The following is a 23,943-nucleotide window of genomic DNA, read 5'->3' as shown; positions in this document are numbered from 1 at the left end:
TTTCTGCACCTGCTTACCCTATTCAGGAGGCTGCAGGCGCAAGGCAGGGAACAGCCCAGGGTGGGATGATCATAATTGTATGAGTGATATTTAATAGCCAATGGCTAATTGCCTCAGTTTTCTTGGAAATTATAGGTGTTCTGTGTCTCAAAGAAAGCTGACGTAGCCTGTGACCTTCTCCCCTCCGCCCCCCATTATGGGACACCCCATGGGACCCAGCAGATGAACATGACAGGTAAAATAGTTCCCTACATGGTGGGGGGGGGGGGGGGGGGCAGGCAGGCAGCAGATGTATGATCAACAGGATTAAAAAAAAGGTATTTTTTTAACAGCTTCTAGAAAAAGTGTCAAGATAAGGTGATGAAGAGGAGCGGCCGCTGGCCAGGGCGGGCTTGGGTGTCTGAGCGGTACACAGGGGCGAGCGGCACCGCATGCCCCCTCCCCGCCAAACTGAGACCCGCCGCGGCGACAGAGCTCACAGTACGTTTCTGAGGAAGCTGAGGCGAATGTCGGCCAGGACCTCCAGCTCAGCCCTGCGCCGCACCCTGGGGGGGGGGGGGAGGTTGAGGGCTGGAAGAGCAGAGTGTTCCTGACTGAACAAGCTGACGCCATGCAGTGCTGCTCCGCCACTCACTGCTAGGCGCGCTAAGTGGACAGGCGGCGGCGGGAGGAGGACGAGCCCCTGAGTCTCACCGTACAGAGACTCCATGCGCTCCTGCTGCTGTCTGGCCCTCCCACGGGAAACGTCGGCGGCTGGCAGAGACAGAGATGGCGCAGCCAGTCAGCTAGCAGGTATGTCCCCTGACAGGATCTGGGAGGGGGGTGGCCTTCTGGCAGCTCCGTCTGCTCTCGCCGTCTCTGATGCCCCCAGTGCTTCTCTCAGTGCCTGGGGAGGGATGCTGTCAGCATGGGACCCTGGGGCCCTTCTGCTAACGCTGCTCTGCGTTTTAAGCTGCCTTATCCTGGGTCGGCTTCCCCAGGCGCCCCCGTCTCTCGCCACTATCTCCCTTAGGACTTCCAGCCTCTCCATTCCTCGCCAAGTTGATCTCCCTCCGTCTTCCTGTGCAGGGAGCCCATCCCAGAAACAACAGGCTTGGGAGGGGGATTAACACCGGCTGGGGCCCCAAGCCGTCACAGGGCACACACACACACACACACACACAGAGATACACATACCAGACAGACAGACACACACACTCACACTCACTCACACATGTATGCATTCATATCTTTGTGGGGACTCTCCATTCATCTCTATGAGAAAAACTGATATCCCAACAATCCCAGACACCGGCAAACACACCATTCACACGTAACTTGCTGATTGGCAAACGGGGACTGTGCAGATGTTCTGCTGACTGGCGGAAATCAGCAAAACGACGTCAGAAAGCCACCCCGCCTTCCGAACTGTACGCGAGGAAGAAGGATAAGGCAGCTGTGACGCCCTCGCCACGGCGACACCACGGTAACGCCACAGTGAGGCCACGCCCATGGCTGCAGTCATCTCTGCTGACCTGTGCGTCCTCAGAGGGAAACCCGCTGACATCATGCTGACAGGACAGCTGGTACCATCTTCTGGAGGATGCCGAATTAACAAGCCAGTTTCACTTTGCGTCACAAGGGGGCGCCAGCAGTGCAGCTGGCCTAGGGAGCCGCGTGGGCTCGGGCCGGTAATGGTTGGCTTCAGCGGGGAGGCGGCTCCTCCTTTCCGGAATGGTGTGAGACTCATGGGAACCTCCGCCGGAAGTCAAACAGGGGACTGAAATGGATTTTATACTCTCTGCCTATTCTCCATTTAGACTTTTGCCTTTTCTTATCCAAGCACTTCCGCTAAGGAGAGTGACTGCAGATAAGAAAAGGAGCACCCCCCCCCCCCCCCCCCCCCCACTGTAGTAACTGTTTGTTCCCAACAGGAGGCCAACCTTGGATGACCATGCGCATGTAGAGGCGAAGACAGCTGCTGGTTATGAGGTCTGTGTTGTTTTTAAGGATCAGGTGCATGTGACCTGGGTGACGATGTCGGTGAGCTGGGGGACAGGCTGTGTGACCTCGAGAGCCATGAGGTCACGGCTGCTTTAATCCCCGCTCGCTGAGCGCAGATCGAAGACAGGGTGCCGAAGTTAATTTGCCGAGAGCTTTCACACTTTTTCCTTTATTGCTCGAGATAAAGCACCTTATGTTTTGGTAGACTGTACAGTGTTACCCTCAGAAGCATGAAGGAATTCAAGTCTCACAAAAATGCAACAGATAAAATTTTTTCCCACACTTCAAAGAGAGCTTTGGTGATTCAGAGAGAACTCTGTGTGCTGCAGAATCTCTCCTCCAGGTCATTACTAATGACTCATTCATTGTGTGGTGACAGTACAGTGTGTCTGTGAGTGATATTTGTTTTTCTGCCATCAGTTGCAGGCATTGACTGACGACCTGCAGGGTGACGAGAAGCTCACTTGACAGCAGCGTGTGACGATCAGCCGGCCACTGATTGACAGCCATCGCCAGCCGATCGGAATGACAGGCTGCAGCCGCAGGCCTTTAGCTGCCTTTCGGTCATGGAATGTTCCGGGTTTGTCTTTTTCTTCGTCGGTACCTTTTGTCGCACAGGTATGTGTCAAGAAAAGTGATTAAAGGTGGATTTCGAGGAATTGTGGGGGTGCAAGTTGGGGTGGGGGAGTATATGAGCCATGTAAACCATCTGTCAGGTCAACAGAGTTTGTGTTTGGTGCAGACAGTCGGTTGAGGAATTTGCCAGAAGTCTGCCGAGCTAGTCGAGTTTAGGGTAACCCCTCCCGCCCCCCAGATCTTGAGCAGTAGCGACATAGGTGGGGGCCGGACTTAGCGTGTACAGCAGCAACCGACACAAGATACTAGCAGAGAAGGTGCTTTGGCCTTAACATGGATGTTACCTGGCAGTCAGGCATGTGCTTAGCCCATCTGCAGCTGGAGACTTTACCCAGTTCGCCATGGCGACCACGACCAGCCCCATCAGTCCCCGAGGAAGGTGGTCTCAGAGGAAGGCGTGGCCCGAAGCTCGTTACGTATTAAATCACTTACGACGGCCTCAGGGTGAGAGTCTTGTAAAGTACCACGTCGCCTTCCCTGCCCCCCTGCCTGCTGGTGCCCTCCTGCTTGTAAACACGGGGCACAGTGTGTCACGCACACACACAGCGTCCTATCCACACGCACTAACAGGTCACCCTGCCCTCAGCCACAGCTGTAGTTACACAGTCACGGTCGAGCGGCCCCATTGGCTAAAGCGATGCAGCCCCCAGTGAAACACAGCGTTTTAGCCTGGGGGGGGGGGGGGTCAGCTATTTATTGTTAGTGGGAACTCGCTGTTTCGGACGGTATGTGCAGATCTGCCTCTGATCGTTAGGACTGACTTCACATGATGAGCCGTTTCAGTTTTCACAAAACTCTCCCCTTACGCCCCCCCCCCCCCCCCCCCCCATTGAGCCCTCTGACCTCTAGTTTACACCTTGCCTTCCCACTCCTGCTCATGGCCAGACAGCTGACCTTGTGTACTGCGTACCCAGTTCACATATGGGCCAGTAGGTGATGTAGTGCTTAGTGCTCTGAACCCTCAGGTTCCAACACACACACACACACACACACACACACACACACCCCTTCCGTGAACGGAACGTTTCCCAGCACCTGTTCACGTTAAGGCTGCCTATGATCATGCAGCGGTGGCGCCATCTGCTGGCACAGCCGCTCAATGTCAGTGGAGGTGCTTAAACCAAATTCTCCGCGTATGTGGAGAGGTTGACCTCTACTGGTGGAAAATGATCAAATTAGTCAGTCCCCGTGGGTAAATTCACTCTTCCCCTACCCCACCTTGCACTCCATGAACACACAGACACATATGCAGGTGTCTCGATTTAATACTCACATACTCGATTTAAGTGCTGCATTTGATACTGTCGACCATGAGATTTTAATCTCGCGTTTGGAACATTGTGTTGGCATAATAGGTGTGGCTTTGAAATGGTTTAGGTCTTACTTAAAAGATCAAACGTTTTTGGTTCGTTTAGGTAATTGTGAGTTCTCCTGCGCTCCACTGTCTCATGGAGTCCCGCAACGTTCCATCTTGGGCCCAATTTTGTTTTCTCTTTATCTGCTTCCCCTGTGCTCAATTCTCAGGAGACATGGTGTCTCCTTTCACTGTTACGCATATGACTGCCAGATCTACAGTATGTTCCCCTTAAAAGGAAGGATGGGCTGTCTGTGAACTCTCTGCTAACATGTTTGGAGGTTATCAAATCTTGGATGGCGTTAATTTTTCTTTGTTTTAATGATTTGAAGACTTAGGTGATGGTGTTTGGACCTGGTTCTGCTGGCAATCTGTCGATTTAAAAACTCTGAAATGATTCTGCAAACCGGAGATTGTAAATTTGGGTTTTAAAATGGATCCTGAATTAAAGCTTGAAAGCCAGATTCGGTCAGTGATTAGATCTAGCTTCTTTCACCTGAGGCAGCTGGCCAAAATTAAGCACTTTCTTGCACGACAGCACTTTGAAACAGTAATCCATGCCTTTGTAAGCACTCGGCTTGATAACTGCAATGCACTTTATTCTGGGGTGAGTCAGTCCTCCTATTTCTCGACTGCAAAATGCTGCTGCACGTCTTTTAACTGGCACTCGCAAATATGAGCATGTCACCCCGGTTCTACGTTCTCTTCACTGGCTGCCTGTGCATTTTAGGATCCAATTTAAATTGCTTTTATTTGTTTATAAGTGACTGCCTGGTGTTGCCCCTCTGTACCTCTCTGAGCTCCTCCATCCATATACACCTTCTCGGTTCCTCAGGTTGGCTGACCAGCTCCTTCTGAGTGTGCCCAGGACTAGTCAGAAGCTGAGGGGATCGGGCCTTTGCGGTGGTAGCACCTCAATTGTGGAATGAGCTGCCTTTATATGTCAGACAAGCATCCTCTCCATTTGTTTTTAAATCACTTCTCAAAACACATTTGTTCACTTTGGCCTTTGATACAGCATGACATGTTGACATTTTTTATTTGTTTTATTTTTATTTTATTTATTTTAATTTTAATGTATTTTAGATCTGATTTTTAGTTTGTTTTTGGCTTTTATTCTTATTCTGATGCACTTGTAGCACTTTGGTCAACTTCATTGTGTGAAAAGTGCGTTATAAATAAAGTTGCTGTACCCCCCAGAGCAAAGCCTGGGGGCACAGCAGCCGGTCAGCTAGCATGCAGCCCCCCCCCCCCCCCCGGAGCTGGGGGTCAAGGGCCTCGCTCAGGAAATCTGCCTATGTCAGACTGATGAAGTGTAACTTCTAGAACTTATTATTTGGCTTGAAACTATGTGGAGCCCTGAAACTGTAGGGGTCTATTTGAACAGTCCCCTAAACTGCAGAACTACCCATATTTATGCTTTTGAAATGTAAGTAAAATATCCCAACAGATTAAGTTTTCTGGGGTAAATGGACTGTATTTGGTAGAAGCCAAATTTGTTGTAAGGAGGTGGGATTTCCCGTAATCATTCCTCCAATGCCGATGTGTGACAGCCAGCCTCATTCTGACAGAGCTGGAAACCTCAAACAAGCAAACATCCCTTAAGGTGCTACCTCAGCACTGCGATTATTGATGCTAGGTATCCTGATCAAAAGTACAACAGAAGGGTCCTTCTTTGGGCCTGATCCTATAACCTTCTGTGACAGAACTTTTTTGATGTGGAGGGTTAGCAGTGAGGAAAGAAGAGGATATTTGAAGACTTCAAATTCAGCAATTCTCCTTACTTAAGCTAATGTTTGTCATAGACAAATAGGTATAATCTAAAAGTACATCTATCAGTCCTTATCTTTACACTTTCTGGCTGAAACATCTATGGAAACGTTTACAGCTCCTCTGGTCAATTAATAGACACGGAGATACGGGGCTGGACTTTATACTAAGATGACTGGCAGCTCTCTGGACCAATCAAATGCTTCTATCGGCGGCACAACTATAAAATTAATATGCGTGTCATAAATTAGGAAATTAGATGCTGGTTTAGTTATTACTATATAAAGTTCTCGTATAAAGTGTTTATCTGTCGGCTCTCTGCCGGTTTGCCTCTGTTACGCTTTATGGCAATAAGAATGTACTGAGCCCCTTACCAGTTTTTCAACACAATTAGGCCATTATATTGCCAAACACATTCCCGAGAAACACGGTCAGACTGTCGTTTATTGAGACGGAGGTCAAATCCTGGTGAGCACTTAAGTTTGAGCCTCCGCCATGTCGGGGGAATCCAGCCAAGCTTTTAAAACTTAGTGATCAGTACGACTCAGTTCAAAGTGTTAATAAATAATCACTTTCCCAGTACAGTTCAGATGTCCTCGAGTAGTTACACTGTAAACTGAATTTACGTAAACAGGGTCGTGGCTATAGCAGCCAGTTCCCCTGTTTGTTCGAGACTTCTATAGGTGTACAGAAAAGTCTCTTGAATTCCTGCTTGGTCACATGCGGCGATGGGGGCGGCATTCAGCAGCAAAGGGCTCGTCCCGGCCGTGCCAAGTCACGCTGACCATGGCCTGTTAGTCACGCTTACCATCACTCAAGTGGGATTTCACAAAACCAGTAAAAGGCAAATACAGAAACAACACACAAGGATCGAGCGATAAAACGTTTTTAATATAACTCAAAATAATACATTTAAACACAAATGATCTAGAAATCAAACATTTTTGTTTGAAGTGTTTCTTTTTTGGTGTGCACCCCCCATCTTTTTCTTTAGAAAGAAAGAAAGAAAATGGAAGGACTTCATCTGCAATATAGGCCTACTGCACAAAAAATGGCCTTTCAACTTTAAGATAAACTTTCTGTTGAGAGACAAGACATCCTGAAACTAGCAAAATTATCTGGCACTGCAGTAAGAAAATTGTACTTGGTAAGATGTCATAAAATAAGACAATATATGCAAATGTATTTTATTCATACGATATGCTATTAGTTTATTAATGAAATTAGAATTTAGTCTAAATATAAGAAAATTATACTTGCTTAGATTTTCTTTTTTTGCACCGGAAATGTAAATACCGCTTTAAAACCTTAGTTAGGCTATAAAATGAGACAATCTTTAAATAATCAGTTAAAAACAGAAAGACCTGGTGAAGCGGTACACTCTAATGCACACTTTGGTCAGAAGCTGGAGTACACGGTGGTTTTTTACAGGACCAGCTGTGGATTCTGCGCTTTTTCTCATTAACCTGTATCGTGGTCAAGGCTGTCTGTGATAAGGGCCACCGGAAACCTACGGCGTAATCCCCTTAGGGCTCGCCGGCCACTACCGTAGCACCAGTGGCGGAGGTTCCAAGAGCAGATCGATCTCGGTTAATAGCCAGCGGCAGCCTGAGACCTCACTCAGCTTAGTACCCGCGGAGCCGTGCTACCCACAGCTAAGCCACTACGTCCGCTCGGTGGTGCTTGGTACCGGCCCCACAAGACGGGGTACGTGGTGTTTACTGGTGGGTGGGAAGTGCACACTAAATCTTAAATGGAGCGACACATTACTTAAAAAAGCTAGAAACAAACGATTACTTCCGGTGATCAAAAGTGCAAGTCACGACAACTTTTCCCTTTTGATAAGCCGACCCTTTTAATATTAAACCCACGCATTTCGATTCGTGTCGCTATCCGGCTCGTCTGAACGCTGATCTTACAGATCGGTCGAGGATAAGCGACACACATATTAACAGCCCAGTCCAGACTCCACTTTCACCTACTGGGGCGTCTGCACACATGTTTCCGCCCCCAGAGGGCGGGGCCTTTTGTTGACTGTCTGAGCCAATAGGAAAGTAGGCGTCATCCAGCTCCGGCTGATGATTGGGCCAAAGTTCTCCTCCCTGGGCGTGTTCAGAATAAAGCATAACATCGACTGCGGAATATTTAGCTGGGAGTGTTGTAGGTATATAAATACGTCAGCGGTGGATAGCGTAGGTGCCGGGCTAGACGTCCTCGCTTTCAGTGTTTTAGGCAAAGGGACCTACCGTTTGCTCAGCAGTACCTTTTATTCCTGCTTGTGCTTGAAGGGGCAGGTGTCGCAGGCATGGTGGACAGCGTGTACCGAACACGCTCGCTCGGCGTGGCTGCCGTGGGGCTGCCGGACCAGTACGCCGACGGCAAGGCGGCCAAAGTCTGGCAGATGTACATCGGGGACACCCGCAGCCGCACGGAGGAGTACAAGAGCTGGGTGCTGTCGCTGCTCAGGCAGCACAACTGCCAGCGGGTGCTGGATGTGGCCTGTGGCACAGGGTATGCTTCTCCCCGTGTGATACGCTGCTGGGGGCGCTGGCAGAGCCTCGCCTACCGGAACAATAAAGCCTCGATCCTGGACAGAGCGGAGTCTGGTGCTGCGTTTATCGTTCATTTGAAATACAGTAATAATCCCTTATCCTGCATACTGTCAGCACGTTATTGTCACTCTGGACCAACGCATGAATATAAATATTAAGGTCCTTACTCTCTTCTTATATATATGTATATACACGTTTGTGTATTTTTTAAATACCCATTTTGTATATACGCATCCAGCTCGTTTTGTTGATATATCGTGTAAATGAAAAAATTATTGAAAGATCTGTGTGCTGTTTTTCCAGGAAGTGTAGGTATAGATGCGACTGTTATGAACGAAGTTAAAAGCCGATTGCTTTTTATCGGACGGTAGAACCGGTACAGCAGCTTGTGCCACATTCCGTGAATTTAGTGTTGGGGGTGGTATGGGGCGTGGCCGTCTGACAGTTGAGCACCGTGACACCTGACGCCTTGACTTCCCCAGAAGGTCCTTAACTGCCCAGCAATGTGGGAATGATGAAATACCAGCCTTCAGGCTCGCCAGGTTGTCCTTCTACTGCCCTCTTCAGGTGGCCATTGTAATTGTAGCAATCAGGTAGCTTCGGTAGAGAATCGCAGGCCTCTCTGCTAAAATGAGCTGATTACCTGAAGTGCTGTGTGGTGCATGGGGGGTATAGAAACAGCCCCAGCCTTCCCGTATTTGCCCCAGGCTGTGACGGGAGGTGCTCTTGTGGCCGGGGGTATAGTGCCCCACCATGGCTGCCGTCATTCTCTGAAATGCTTGGAGAAAATTCCTTTTCCAGGCACCAGGGTGGAGGATAGAGTGACAGGGCCAGTTTAATTTTAGCAGCCGTTCTGTTCGCTGCGACAGCTGGCTGAGGGCCTCCAGGGGAATTTTGGAAGAGAAGATGTGAAATCAGCAAAGAGTCGTCTGCTCTTTCCTCTGACCCGCGTCTCACCCGACATGAAAGGTCAGACGGAATAACTGGCTAAAGCCTTTGTGCTTCTGATATGTTGGGTCAGGCTGCCTGAAATGACGGTCATGTTTTATTTTTTGAGGGAATTATGTTTCCTTACTCCATGGAGTGCATCGCACTGAAGCAGCCACAGAAGTGTGACGCGTGTGTGTCTGTGTCTCTATTCAGTGTCGACTCCATCATGCTTGTGGAAGAAGGCTTCAACATGGTGAGTGTGGATGCCAGTGACAAGATGCTGAAATACGCCCTCAAGGCGCGCTGGGAGAGAAGGAAAGAACCTGCCTTTGACCAGTGGGGTAAGACCTATCCCTGCCTTTGACCAATAGGGAAATCACCTTCCCTGTTTTTGACCAATGGTATAAGGGTGTGAACGTTTTGGTGGTCCCCCAGTGATCGAGGAGGCCAATTGGCTGACGCTGCCGCAGGATGTGCAGAAGCCGGGCAGCGGCTTTGATGCTGTCATCTGCCTGGGAAACTCCTTCGCCCACTTGCCAGATTTCAAAGGTGAGGGAAGATGCCGGATCGGGGGGTCGGCTGCATCCATGTGGTGTTTTTGCACCCCCCTAACCCCACAGGGCTGCAGATCGCTGCCCTGTCTCTGCTGACAAACATCCTCTCCCTAAACAGGGGACCAGAGCGACCAAAAGCTGGCTCTTCAGAACATCGCCAGTATGGTGAAGCCTGGCGGAATCCTCATCATCGACCATCGGAACTATGACTACATCCTGGAGACTGGGAGGGCCCCCCAGGGAAAGAACATCTACTACCAGGTGTGGGGCTCGGGGCTGAGGAGGCAGCGTGCGATGGATACATGATTATGTATGAATGCTTTAGAAAAGTATCTCTCTCAGCATGGTGATGTCACTTCCTGTTTTGAGATCTGAAACTGAAACCATGTTGTCCTCAAACTCATAACATCTGTGCTCACTGTGTGTAGAAACATTCATTTACCTTCAGAACAAAAAAGAAGGATAACCATGAAACAGTTGCCTTCAAGCATAATTCACATGTGATGCTCACTGCAGAAAGGCCCCAAGGCAAACCTCACATGGACGCAGGACGTCAAGACAGCTGGGAGGGAGTGTGTGTCCTCCAGGGCTGGATTAAGTGCCATTGTTTGTCTTTCGGGGAGCACAGAACAGTGGGAGGAGGCTGTGTGTTTTTCCCATGGTTCTGTGTGTCTGTTACAGAGTGACCTGACCAAGGACATCTCCACGTCGGTGCTGTGGGTGAACAACAAGCCTCACATGATCACACTGGACTACACGATACAAGTACCTCTGGAGGCTGGTCAGGGAAGCTCACCTGAGCTGAGGTAGATAGACAGACATACTCACAGACACGGGCAGACAGACGGACATGGGGGGAAATCCTGGATTAGTGGTGGAGGCCCCTGAAATGGGAGAGGCGTTTTACAATTTTGGCTGTGTGGGTTGGATGTCTGATATCCAAATGTAAATTTTGTCACCTTAAATGGCTCCTAATATTGTTATTTTCTCATTGTATTCTTTTGTATTTAGCACCAAGGACATTGCAGTTGGTTTGAATAATTATTGATAATCGATCTGATGGGCGTGGCTCAGCAGGCAGTACTGTTATTTGCAGGGTGTCGGGTTCGAGTCCTGCCTGCGCCCCTGAGTGTGCCTGCTCTCTGCCTGTTGAGGGAGTTCCTCTGAGTGTGCTGCTTTTCTGCCTCGGCCCAGAGACGTGTCCATAGTGTGTGCGTGTTTGTGCGTGTGTGTGTTTGTGCGTGTGTGTGCGTGTGCGCGGGTGTGCTGCCCCTCCCCTGGATTGGCTCCAGGGCTCCCCGTGTCCCTGATGATGGAATGAAAGATGGTTGGATTAAATTGCCCATTAACAAAATAAATGATGGAGCCTGATTCATTTCGAGAGTGTAGCTGTGTTGCTGAAGCTCTCAGTGCAGGCTGTGGCTCTCCCTCCCGTTAATTCAGGCCGTGTCGGTGTCTATCTGCAGCAAATTCCGCCTCTCTTACTACCCTCACCGCCTGGAGAACTTCAAGGAGCTACTGAAAGGGGCCTTCGAGGGCAAGTGTGAGCAGAGCGTGTATGGCGACTTCAAGAGCTACGAGCCGGGCCAGACACAGGCACCGTGCTACTTCATCCATGTGGTGAGGAGGAGCTCCTAGGGGCCTCCACACTGCTACACCCACCGACTCTCCATCGTCTCCCCCCTACCTGCCCAGATGTTTCCTCAGGGATCCCACCCTTATCCCCGAAACGCCGGCCTCCCCCTCCTGCTTGTGTAGAGATAGTGGGGGGGGGGGGTGTTTACTTCCTCCTGTATCATTTCAGAGCTTTAATCGCAAATGGGGGGTTTTCCTCCTTCCGGGTAGAACTCCAACATGTTCACAAACATGTTCCTTCCCAGCCAGTGGTCCTCAGACGCTGTTCTATTCTAACCTTCACCTTCTGCTCCTTCTTTTAATCTAAAAGGCTGCTTTTAGATTTTCCAAGACAACAACAGATTTTTACCTTTTAATTGCTGGGAGGCATTATGTAAGACACCGGTAACGTTCCCCTGAATCTCCCGCTCACAGATATCGCACGACGGTCACGTGCTCGCTGGTACCCCAAAGAGCCTCCGTCCTCTTGGCAAGGTGAAAAAACGTTTAGTGTGTTTGGCTGAAGCCGTGATCAAGCTGTGATCGTACCAGGGCCAGTTTCTGAGATTACAGGAATAACTACTGACGTGTCCCAGAATAACCTGAGGATTCCGGTTTTCTGATCCTCCAAAGGAACGTAGTGCTGCAGCTCTTAGCAGAGACAAGTCTCATTGCCCACTGACCGACCTGATCACGGAGCCAGGGCTCTAGAACCATAGTGGTGATGTTGGTGGCCACTTCATTCATACCGGTCGCACTTTAACATCAGTGTTCCTGTAAAGACTCGGTTCCTGACCATGTTCATCGACCTGGCTATAGGACATTTCATTCTGAAATTGGGGGGATAATGTGGGGCTTTGTCTCCATCTGCTGGAAATGAGTAGAATTGCTTGCTGATTCAGTGCTGATTTACGGAATAGGTTTCTGATGTCACTGCGAGGAGAGTGTGGATGAGCTTTTTATGTTTTTTATGTTTAAGTTTCTATGAACTCTCTTTGTCTGTCTGTCACTTCGCTTTGTTTATGTAATAATCAAAGTACTCTATACATAAAAATTGACTTAATGTCTTTCCTTGTTCTCGAGCCCTTAACACACAGGTGTCAAACTCCAGTCCTGGAGGACCGGAGCCCTGCAGTTTTTGGGTTTTCCCCGCATTTAACACACCTGATTCAACTCCTTGTGCTAATTAACACACAGCTCTGGAGCTGAATCATTTGTGGTGGAACAGGGAAAGAAGTAAGCTACACAGGGCTCCGGCCCTCCAGGACTAGAGTTCGACACCCCTGCCTTAAGGTATAGTGGATGTTTACAGTGTTGCTGTGTGATTAAAAAGGTGGATTTTTATATTGAATGTTGATACCAACAACAAAAAAATGACAGCTTTAAAGAGCTTAAAAAGCTTTAAGGTGCTATGAAGCATATTTGATGCGGTTTGACCACTTAAACCTTCGGTTTTTTTTATCATTGACCGATGGTGCTACCAGTGACATCACACTGACAGCTCAACAAGTTGTAAATTTGTAATTTGCCCCATGATTGGGGGTATTTTAAGCAAATAAATGCCGAGGACAAACTAAAGTGACTCTGTGTGTCTGGATTGTGTGTTTTGTGAAATTGCACTTTCTGTTCTGTTCTCCCATTGGTGGACCTTGATTTCAATAGGTTCTTCCATTGGTGGACCTTGATTTCACTAGGTTCTTCCATTGGTGGACCTTGATTTCACTAGGTTCTCCCATTGGTGGACCTTGATTTGGACCTTGATTTCACTAGGTTCTCCTGTGACACTGTGTGTCATCCCATGTGACTGTGGCAATGCTGTCTGAGTGCTGAACATAGTCTGGACCACAGCTCTTTGTGCCTAGAGCACAGCGTTGGTGAGCTCTTTCTGGAGAACCCACTGGACCCGTGCATGAGGACACCGTGGGGATACATACATTAGCTTCCAATCTGTCACACGGGTGCCACCATGAGCAGGCTGGCCTCCGCTCAGCCATGGAAATATAGGCGGAGTGTGGCTTCCTTCCGGAAGCTTCCCCTGCCCTGCCTTTCCTGCCTGTCTCATGTTGCCAAGCAGCATCCATGTTTCCAGATCACCACGAGGTGAAGCTGTGGGACTGCTGGGCCGTGACGAAGCACCCCCCTCCCCCCACTAACGATGAGGAAGCAGAGGTGTTGTCTGGAATGGGGCAGATGATCCCCGTTTCCGGCCCCATGTTCTGGTGGCAGGTGCCAGGCTGTCACACGCCATCCCCTCGCTTACACCTACCGGGGCCGGGGTGTCGGGGCCCGGGGTCCGCAAAGGATGCAACTTCCAAAAACCTTAGTGTCATCAGCTGGAGTGTACTTGCCCAACACTTTTCTCATAAATTAAGTCATAAATAAACATACTGGAGAGTTATACACTGTTCCAAGTCAGCCAGTCTCAACTTTGTATAATTTAAATGTCACCACACATGAACACTAGGGGGCACCATTGCACCGTCTTCAAAATCCAGCCTTGTGTTCCTTGTCAGTGGGTCGCTTACCGTTCTGAGGATGGCGGGTTGACCCTCGCTACTCATGGGTGAGCTTGCCCGACTCACGGAAATGGGTCACCCGGATTTGGCATTCCCTAAAGATCAAAGTGCCGGGTGGGGGTGGGGCGGAGGACGTTAATGATATCATGAGTGGAGCGCGGCGGTCGCCGGGGGGGGGGAGCAGCTTGGTGTGATGCCAGGGCCCAGATTGCAGGCACTGGGCCGGAGATGGTGCGGGGGCGGGGGGGGTCTCATTCTCTCCCTGGATCCCTGGGGGGCTTTGGCAACCCAGTGCACTGTGTCCGATGGCCGTGCCCACGCGAAACGGGAAGCAGATGTGGGTTCTGGCTCGACGTGCAGCCGGGCCCTGGCAGATGTGACCCGGTGGGGTGCTGTTTGCTGATCTGTGGCAATGTGTTTCAAATCTACTGACTCTGCGGTGTGTTTGGGCTGGGGGGGGGAGGGTTCATCACGCACATGGGCCCTGCTGACGTCCAAATGCTGTCTGGGTAATGGGGGGGGGGGGGCTCTGTACCTCTCACTGTTTGGTAGCAGAAGAAGACGGGGGGGGTGGGGAAGGGAAGGGAAGACGGGCTCCCTGCGTTTCATTGCGGCCCCCAAGCGGCGTTCTTGGCTGTGCTCCTCATGGGGGGGGGGGGGGGTTCGGGACCTCCATCTCCTCTCTCTCTCCGTTTGTTTTCCTTCCGGAATCCGTGTGAGTCTCCATGCCGGGCGGGTGGTGGCCCGTACCTAACAGCCCCTGGGTGCCCCCCCCCCTGCCCCCCCGCCTGGCTCACAGCCAAATCCCCTGCCCCCCCAGCAATGTTTGAAGTGTTATAAATTGTTGCCAAAGAGAATGAGAATTGCTGGCTTCTTAGGAAGCCTTGCCTAACCACACCCTGTCTTTCTCTCGTTCCCCCTTCAGCTTCTTAAACGGTGCTCTCTGGGGCGGGGGGGGGGGGGGGGCATGTGTACGCTGGGACACAGCCACAGCAAACAGTCCTGCCTCCACGGCTGTGTTTACCCCCCTGCTTTATGACGGGTCTCCCAAGGACAGATCAGTGTGCGTGTGTGTGAGCGTGTTTGTGTTATGTTTATATTATACTGTGGGGACCTCCCCACAATGTGATAAAAAACTTATTGTGACATTGTGGGGACCATTTTTTTTCTGTCCCCGCAAGGGAAAACTGAATTTTGCCATTAAAAAGCTGAAAGATACCAAAGTATTTAGTTTGGTTACTTATGGTTCAGGTTAGGACTGTGTAGGGGCTTAGTGTTGATATTAGGGTTATACCCATAGAAATGAATGGAGATGTAGATACCTCGTGTGTGTGTACATGTGTATGTGTGTGTGTGTGTGCATGTGTGTGTGGCCCGGCTTTCCTGCCTTTGTTTCTGTGTTCGCTGTCTGCCTAAATTAATAGAATAAGCTTTGCCTGTTTATTGTCAGTTTTCTGACTGTTGATGTTTTTGGGAAGTGCCCAGAGCCGCAGGTAAACTTCACCTATATGTATGTGTGTGGGTGTGTGTGTGCCAGAGTGAGAGGAGAAAGAGAGAGAGAGAGAGAGAGAGGGGAGAGAGAGGGAGCTTACCTTAATGTAAAATTATGTGTTTGTGACCCTGTGATGTGTGTGTTATTTAAAGATCTTATCTGTTTTGAGGAAGACACAGTATACATTTCTCTACACTGAAAAGTGCACCTTGTTCTGCAGGACTCTTATTTTTCACTTTCATATCAAAACATGATAATGATTTGGTTTGACTAAAACTAAAATGAAAATCCCTCATAAAGTGTCTCCTCGTACCGCGGACGTTCTTGTGCCCTCTGTGTCCCTAATAGAGCCATTTATCACCACTCAAAGCATGCATTTGTGTGGGGCCCCTGAGGTTTGGGACCCCCTGTTGGCCACAAACAGTCACTACACTAAGGGGGGATGGAGGGCCCTATAGTGACTTTTTGAGTGGGGCCCCAGGAACAACACACCCCCATATCCACTCTGACTATGTGGACATGGGAACATTCACAGTTCTCCGGTCAGGCCGCATACTTTGCGTTATATTTATATTTTTATGAATAATAATATTATTATTCTGATTTTCCCTGCACACGTACCACAGAAGTGAGGTTTGCGTCCGTTTCTCTATGTTTCACAGATTCAGAGACTCAGCTCACAGGGTTGAGACTTTGGTCAGCTGGTTGGCATGAGATTTTCATTTCGAGACAATTCTGCCCGCACACACATTTACATGTATGTAACAGTTTTGTTACCTTGTAAATAGTCTGTCGGGTTTGCAAACTGCCCCAACGCTTGTCAGAGCATCCATGTTGGTATTTAAAGCGGACACCAGTGAATTGATTGTGCACATTGTGTCCGGGGCTGTGGGTCTGCACTAATTTGGAGTGCAGAAGGCGTTCGTCTGCGGAGGTGCACAGTGATCAAACGCGTCATAAATGTTCAAGCGGACACGTGCGCTGGTGCACGTGCGGAGGAGTATGAACCAACCTTAAGTGCTTGCCATTCCGACTGGACTTTAGCTGTGCAGCATGATGCTCTTTACAGGCGTTTGTCATTATGTTGCTGTGATTGTGTGGCTACCTGACCATCTGTTCCGTGTCTCTGCACGAGCGTCTGTGTCTGTCTGAATGAGTTAGTGTCCCCGTGTGTGTGTGTGTGTGTGTGTGTGTGTGTGACGCCTTCCAGGTCCTTGGCATGTCTGTGCATTGGCTAAATGCCCCCTCCCGGTCGTCACTCCTCCAGCTGGTGCTGCTAGTGTTCTGTGTCCGCTGATGAGAACCAGGATGGCTGCTGTGGGGGGTGGGGGTGGGGGGGGGGTGGCGGCAGCCCTGGCCCGCAGAACCGCCACAGAGACTCCGGCGGGCAGCGGCCGTGGGGATTTTCCACCGCCCTGTTTGGCCGGGCTGTGAGTTGGAAGGCAAAGCTGTAAGATACCAAATACCCCCGTCTAGGTTTACAAGGGGGAACAATGGGATCCAGGCCGAAGGGGCTGTTCCCACAGTAACGGGGGGTGGGGGGGTCCGTGAACTGGGGTGGGGGGGGTAATGGTGTATCAGGCACACAATCTCACGGGGGGTGGGCTGAAAAAACCCTCTGGTAGGGACTTAGGGAGAGAACAGAGGCCGCTGTGTCTTCCAGCTACCCCCCCCCCCACCCAATGCCAGCACAAAGCCCCCCCCCCCCCCACTCTTTTCTGCCCACCCTTGTTTGTTTTTGGGAGGCTTCAGGACCCTTTGATGCTGAAGCCCACGTGAGGCATGGCACTTCTGAGAAAAGTGCCCCCCCCCCAAACTGAGAGATCTGTCTTGAGGGTGAGCACACTAGACACACTGTGATGTCTGGGAGGGGCTCAATTGAGCAGTTTTGTGGTGTGGGTGTTAAATACCACTTGATAAGTTGGCAGAGAGTTTTTCTGGGTAGAAAATGTTATTGCCCCCCTGCCCCCATCAATCTGAGGGAGTCCCTCTCTGTTCTGAATCCACAACACAAACCAAGCGCTTCTTGAATAACCTTACAGTGGTTTTCAATGCCGCTGTCACCCTCGCAGCAATTTGCTTCTCCCCCCCCCCTTTTCTATCAATTAACCTGTCAGCTCTAGTCTTCAAAAAAATTCTGTGTAATGCTGCTCTTGTTCACCAGCAAGGTCCTGAGATCTTCTGCACATGGTGTGGTGACAGGAAGTGCCTATGAGGGCCGCTTGTGCTCTTTTTTCACTTCTGGAGATGTTTCTGAGCGATGCCTGATCCCTCATCATTCTATGGACGACTCACGAAGGACTGCTGTGTCACGGGGAGGCCAGCTGTGTCCAGCCATCTGGCTTGATGTTGGGAGGGGGGCACACCTGTCCCTCTTTCAACTAGGACTGGATTGGCTGGCTGTGGAACACCCCCAACCAACTCTGGCCTCCTGGCATTGGCTATAGTTGTTTGGCACCGTCACTCCAGAATATCTCAAATCATAACCAGTCCTATGAAGATACTCCCAATGCTTTTAATAAAGACCCCATTTTACCCTGACCACCCAAGGCTTGAGTATCTCACTGGCGAAGGTCTCCTGTCCATCTGCTGAGGGTTCAACAGTCACAGAATGGTTAGTTGTCCTCATCATTTTTTTTCAACAAACCTCCTGAATGCCAGTAGAACAGCTGTGACCATCCCTGTCACTGTCATTGTGTCACCAAAAAGTCAATCTGTCACTACCTTTGGCTCACGGGTCTGAATCGAGCGGTATTTGACCTCACTTCTGTGGGATGAGATGGGGTGAGATGGCACAACAGACTGGATTTCTGTGGCACAGGACGTGTCTGCGCCTGCCACGTTTAGCGTGCATGGAAGAGCTCCATGTAGCCTCACTGTGAGGTCTGCCTGGGCATCCCAGCAGGACCAGAGCTGGAGACGTTCCAGGCTGGCTGGATGCGTTGGAGCAGGTAAGGGCACGATGTTCCAATTATTCCGAGGGCTTCCGAAAATCCTCCCATTTATTTCCCCACCCTCCCCTCCATTTTTCCCCTGAACAACACTTGAAACAAGCTGTCCAGCGGCCAGCCCAGCTTCCAGGTTCATTTCTCAGAATCTGCCAGTTCACCACAGGAAAAACTCTGGGCCGGGCCAACTCAAACAGACGCGGGTCTTGCCACAAGCCTCTTTGCTTCCTCTGGACTGATTCTGAGAGAATATGTCCTCAGTTACCCAGACCTATCTGGCGGGCAGCAATACACACACACACACACACACACAAACACACACACATGAGCGCGCGCACCAGTACAAACATTGGCAGTCTGTGGCCTTCCCCAAAGACACTATGTCCATTGTTGGGGTTGGGAAGGTATGGCTTTTCCAAAATATAAAAGCTGGTGTGTCTTCATAGAAGAAAGAAGCTTCCATAGGGACCAAAAGTGGAAATAGAGAGAGGAGGAAGAGAGAAAGAGAGAGAGTGAGAGAAAGAGATGTCCGTTGGCTGAAGCCAGTCAAAACAACTTATGCTCCCTGAAGCCAGCCCCAAGTGCTAAAAGATGTCTGAAAATGTCTGAATAGTCTCTGCCAGTATACACTGAAGGTTAGGATAGTCCTACAAAGTCTTCATGTTTACCAGACAATATGGCAGAACAGAGGTGCAATCTTTTGTGCCTCAATGAAGACAATGATGGTGCATGTTTTGCCGTCACTCACCGAAACGTGCCATGAGCTCCGCCAAGGGCCAGTCACGCTGGCCGGCCTCCGGCAGACGGCAAAGCTCTGCGGGCTCACTGAGAGGATCTGCGAGAAGCTCCACAGAGACATTCTCCCCGCTTCCCCTGAAAGCTGAGCTGTTTACGTTTACCTCTGTCTGAATGTCCAGCTGTGCAGAATGGAGATACAGTGTGTGTAGGGGGGGGGGGGCATCCATGCTGAAGATCAGCCCCAGGGGGGTGTCCCGCTTCACAGAAGGCGAGCAGGGGTGTGAGGCACAGAAAATCCCTCAGCAGGCTGGCTGGAGGTGACACCCCCCCCCCCATCTGCATGTAAAATCAACATTATCCTGGTACCTGCTAGAGGAGGCCGAGACGCCCCATCTACCCAAACGCTCTAATTACCCTACATACCTGTTTGTCCACAGCACCTCCCCGCCAATTCTCTATCTGCGGTTTTTACATTTTCCTGACAGACAAAAAGAAATGTTGCCATTCAACCTCCATCTCTCCTGCGTGAGCTGCTCAAGGTTCCTGCACCTATTTCCCAGTTTATACTTGGGGTTCCACGGTACTCTTCCCTCCCACAGACTCCCAGCCAACCTGTCGGCTCCCATAACCAGTATGCCAGTATGCCAGTGTCTTCAGCTTTGATTGAGCTGGCAGACTGGGACCTGCTTGCCGGGCCAGGACCTACCCGTGGGTGTGGAACACAGCTTTTCCAGCCTTTGCCTTTGGCTGTGGTTCTGCGGTGGCTGCATGACCACAGTGCAGGAGATGTTAGCTGTATTTCCTGATGGCGTCGCGTCTGAAGAGGCTGGGAGTCGCCTCGCAGGCTGGTGAGTGCATCGACATTTTGGGGAGACTTTTGGGGAGGGGGGCATAACTACCGATTAACAGCTTACCTTTGGCAGCCAGATGCTTAGTGGTTCACAGCCCAATGGTTGTTGGCTTTAATCCTGGGAAGAACCTAGTCAGTAGTACATCTGAAGAAAGGTGCTTAGCCTGAGTGTCTTTGGTCTGATTGCCCAGTTGAATAAATGGATCCTCTAGCAGCAGAGCAGGAGGCCCAGCAGGATCTGCTGGTCAGCCCACATGACCTGTTTCAAGTCAGCTTTACACCGGACAGCAGCAGCTCCAGAAAAGCATTTTATTCCTGAAAATAACCTTGCTTTAGGATGCCCCGAATGTGTTCTGGAGGCTTTGGGTCCACTGATGGTTTAAATTATATTCTTCTTTGCTTAGGATCATTGTTGTGCTGGAATATCCCTTTTCTGCCAACCATCTTGAGACTGGCGATATCTTTTCTTTGTGAATTTTGTAGAAATTGGGCCAATACTGGCGGGGCAGTAAGGAAACGATCCGATTTTCCACCAGAGAGGTCTAGCCTGAAAAATCACGGAAATGCCTGTAGCCTCAGTGCGACATGCGGTGAAGAGAAGTGAGGATCACATGATGGCTTGGTGTTCAGCGACGCATGCGCGTCAGAGCCGTCATGTCAGCTGTGTGGAAAGACAGTTATTGTACTTGTAAGAAATTGTAAGAAAAACGCAAACTGCAGAGTACAATTTATGTAAGGCTAGTGCTGCCTTTACTTAAGTCGATCTAGATGTCTTCAGACTTGAATTCTTTCTAAAATTTGGCTAATTACGATTTAAAAGTTTTATGTTTGCTCCATCGTATATTTTGCTCTTTTTGACTAGAAATGGTTAGTTGGGGTATACAGTGATATTCTTATGGTTGATTTGGCAGTATGACCAAAAAAATTTATTTTTTTCTTATTTTAGCCAGTCGGTAACTTATATGTAAATTCTGCTCTCCTTTCTTTTTGTGAGAAATGATCTATTATCCTGTCATACCATCACGACTCCTTCTCTAGCGATTTGAATGTTTTGAAGATACATACAGCTTGGTTATTGATCTAACTACAAAACCAGGTAAAAGTCTCTGAAGTTGAAGTCACTGCAAATGAAACAAAGTCATCAAACTCAAAACTCAACGATAACGACTCCATTTACAATATTTACAAATGACAATGGAGAAAGATTACAGACAAAACGATAAACTGTCACTGTGGGATGCAACGAAACGTTTCTGCGCCCCTGCACGCGACAGAGTGAATACTGGGGGGGGCATCACCCAAGGGCAAGCTAAATTTAGTTCATATTTACGGCGAATTATTTATATATCGGTGTTCTCATGCAGAATATCCATTCTTTTTCCATTTCCAAATTGCCGTTTTTAGAAGGAAAATTGTTCTGAGGAAAATATAGTTCATGTTGGGTAGCTCTCACTGACTTTGACACTGTTATAGGAAAATAATTTGTTCTCCATCCTACGGCTTTTGACCATTTTTAAAAGAAAATGTATATAAAATAAATTCAGGAAAAAATAAAGATTTCCAAAAAAAGTTTAACAGAAGATTTATTCTGTGCCGTTTGTAAACATTCTTCATCTTCATTCTTATGTGTACCAAAAACTGATCACACATTAATTGGGTAGTATTTGCGCTTCAATGAACACACCCTTCAGCTACCTACTGCTGTACGAAACGGTAGTGTAACATAAGCCGCTTTGCAAACCATAAAAGCGATTTTAAGCGTTCAATTCTTCAAAATAAGAATGCCAGCTAACATTAAAATATAGTTTTTAATCAGTTCTTGTAAGTCTATGAACCTAGTTTTAAATTAATTGCTATATAGTGTAGTATAACATGAACCAGCGATTTCCAGCAATTTAGATCCCAAAATCGGTGCAGAGCTGACAGTGACGTCTCCTTACTTGGGGTTTGCGGGGCACATAGATACACATTTTTTGTCGCCAAATATGTAACGAGAAGTGCGACCCGTCGGGAAGATCTCCACCGTTTCACCGTCACTCTGCAGAACAAACCGGTATGACACGGGGGTACTAGGGGGAGCGCGGTATTGCTTTAGTAAGTGCTCCATGCATGCTATAAGGCCTATCTTCTCGGGTTTTTCTTGCTCTATCCAGCTCTTAACATTCATTAAGCCCTCAAGTGTGCAAACAGTGCCCAGCTTACATTTTGTTTGTAAGCAGATAATTCGCAAATCCTCTTTGTCGCCATCCTCGTCATCGTCCTCCACGGTGTAGGTGAGATGCAGCTTGTTGCAGTGGATGCGCAGCTCCGTGCGCTCCAAGCCGTTACCTGCCAAATTCAAGGCTTGCTGCTGACACGAAGCGGTCTCATCCTGGCACCGGTGCCCGAAGAAGTGCACATCTTTGATGTCCGCCTTGGAGATGGACTTTCCGCAGACGATCAGCTGACGCAGCACGGGCAGTCCGCCCTCAACTGTCACTGCGAAGTGCATGTTGCTGTCGGGCACGAGCTCCAGGTACATCTTGACCACGAGGCTGTCGCCGCTGATCAGCAGGGATGCCCGCGACAGACAGCTGGGATGCACTTTGCCTAGCGCCCTTGCCGCGAAGTCCAGATTCTTACTCAGGACGGGTTCCAGTAAATTGTTTTTCTTCAGCTCCTCTTTCACAGATAGAATCTGCTCAAAGCTGATGTGGTCTCTGAAATAGAACTTACTGGAAAACAAAATAGTAACGTTAAAGAGGCGTTTGTTTTAAACATTGCATAAACGCACACGTCTGGTGTTAGGTTTAAATCTATTAATATACGCACAGTTAACGAACACAAAAGTAATGAATTAGTATGTATGTACTTTATTGCAATAGATATATTGAGTTCCTGCAAATACAACAACCATACTTACGAGTTTGGTGTTTCGGTGTATAACATGGAATAGAAGGTACGCATCTTGCCTGTCGGTTTGATGGTGTAAATTACAGTACGTTAATAGTTTTTTTCTTTTAAAGATAAAGCTTTGCAAAATCACTGACGTTTCAAACCCAGTAACCAAGCTGCCGTGACTTTAGTTTTCGGAAATAAATAAATAAATAAATAAATAAATAATGAACCTGCCCCTGTGTCTGCCCCTTTTAAGGGTGCCAGTAGCCATACAGGTGAGTGTTTGGCGCGGTCCACGCCTGAACGGGGTGGTGCCGAAAGGTGGTGATGGGATGCTTTTGGATGTTGAATAGCCAAAGATCAGTTTTAAAAACGTCTTAAAATAATTTTAAAAACCGATTCGTTCAGATTTACGAATCGGTTCAACCCGTTCACTAAAAAAACCGAGTTAAAAAGAACGATTCGTTTGCGAATCGGCCATCACTAATAAATTCCGTAGGCGCCCTCCGAGGCGGCCGTCGCCGGTATTGTTCTGGCTCTCGGGCTCATTCATTCATCGTTTGTGAGGAATTAAAAAGAAGCGAGGAGGGGAAAAGCGAACAAGAACTGGTCACAAAAAATTCTTTCTTTCCCTCAGTATGTAAATACTTTGTATTCTATAGAGACTATACTGAGCAGGAGTAAGTGATTTGTCGGCTCTGCCTTGAGTCTGCTGCCACAACTCAAGGCACCACGAATTTATTTGTCAGATTCTGTTGTTGGATAGTAAGTTGAATCCCACAGTATGTAGTTAATTCAACTCCTAAATAATCACAAAAACGTACAATATCGCAGTGTGAACTTTTCCCAGTATAATTCAGCCCTAATACACAACACGTTGACAAAATAGTTCATATTGGTTAGCTACTGTAAATGTACGGAATTACGTAAAATGATGCGGCTAAGCGATGGGGCTAACCTTCGCTTTAGCAGCAATTTTTTCGGCTTTAGGAATCGGAGAAAGTATATTAAGCAACATAATTTAAGTCAGATTAAATTGCACGTATCTATGGTTAACCTTGCATTAGTTTGTGAGTCCGTCAAACCCGAAAGTCTTCTTTGAAATGTATTAGCACTGCAGTCGTGCTGT

General features: G+C 48.8%; 2 protein-coding genes and 1 long non-coding RNA gene across 3 annotated transcripts; 2 read left to right on the top strand and 1 right to left on the bottom strand.

Moving 5' to 3' along the window:
- Positions 1-365: 365 nt before the first annotated feature.
- LOC111833878 (uncharacterized) lies at positions 366-3,273 on the top strand. The gene is made up of 3 exons (XR_002835859.2): positions 366-792; positions 1,914-1,971; positions 2,404-3,273. It is a non-coding gene; the product is annotated as an uncharacterized lncRNA (long non-coding RNA).
- Positions 3,274-7,877: 4,604 nt separating this feature from the next.
- gnmt (glycine N-methyltransferase) lies at positions 7,878-12,975 on the top strand. Its single transcript, XM_023793720.2, has 6 exons — positions 7,878-8,254; positions 9,439-9,566; positions 9,661-9,774; positions 9,898-10,040; positions 10,461-10,585; positions 11,246-12,975. The coding sequence occupies exons 1-6, from the start codon at positions 8,049-8,051 to the stop codon at positions 11,415-11,417; spliced, it is 888 nt and encodes a 295-aa protein (XP_023649488.1). The 5' UTR covers positions 7,878-8,048; the 3' UTR covers positions 11,418-12,975.
- An 8,636-nt stretch (positions 12,976-21,611) lies between these two features.
- On the bottom strand, positions 21,612-23,387 carry LOC111834029 (uncharacterized). The gene is made up of 2 exons (XM_023792899.2): positions 22,840-23,387; positions 21,612-22,651 (listed from the first exon to the last, which is right to left on the bottom strand). Exons 1-2 carry the CDS (start codon positions 22,881-22,883, stop codon positions 21,874-21,876), a joined length of 822 nt encoding a protein of 273 aa, XP_023648667.1. The 5' UTR covers positions 22,884-23,387; the 3' UTR covers positions 21,612-21,873.
- Positions 23,388-23,943: the final 556 nt, after the last annotated feature.

This window comes from Paramormyrops kingsleyae, chromosome 14 (genome assembly GCF_048594095.1).
Source record: "Paramormyrops kingsleyae isolate MSU_618 chromosome 14, PKINGS_0.4, whole genome shotgun sequence".
NCBI classification, from domain to species: domain Eukaryota; kingdom Metazoa; phylum Chordata; class Actinopteri; order Osteoglossiformes; family Mormyridae; genus Paramormyrops; species Paramormyrops kingsleyae.
Note: the sequence above shows the minus strand (reverse complement) of the source record. Positions and strands in the feature narration are given on the sequence as shown.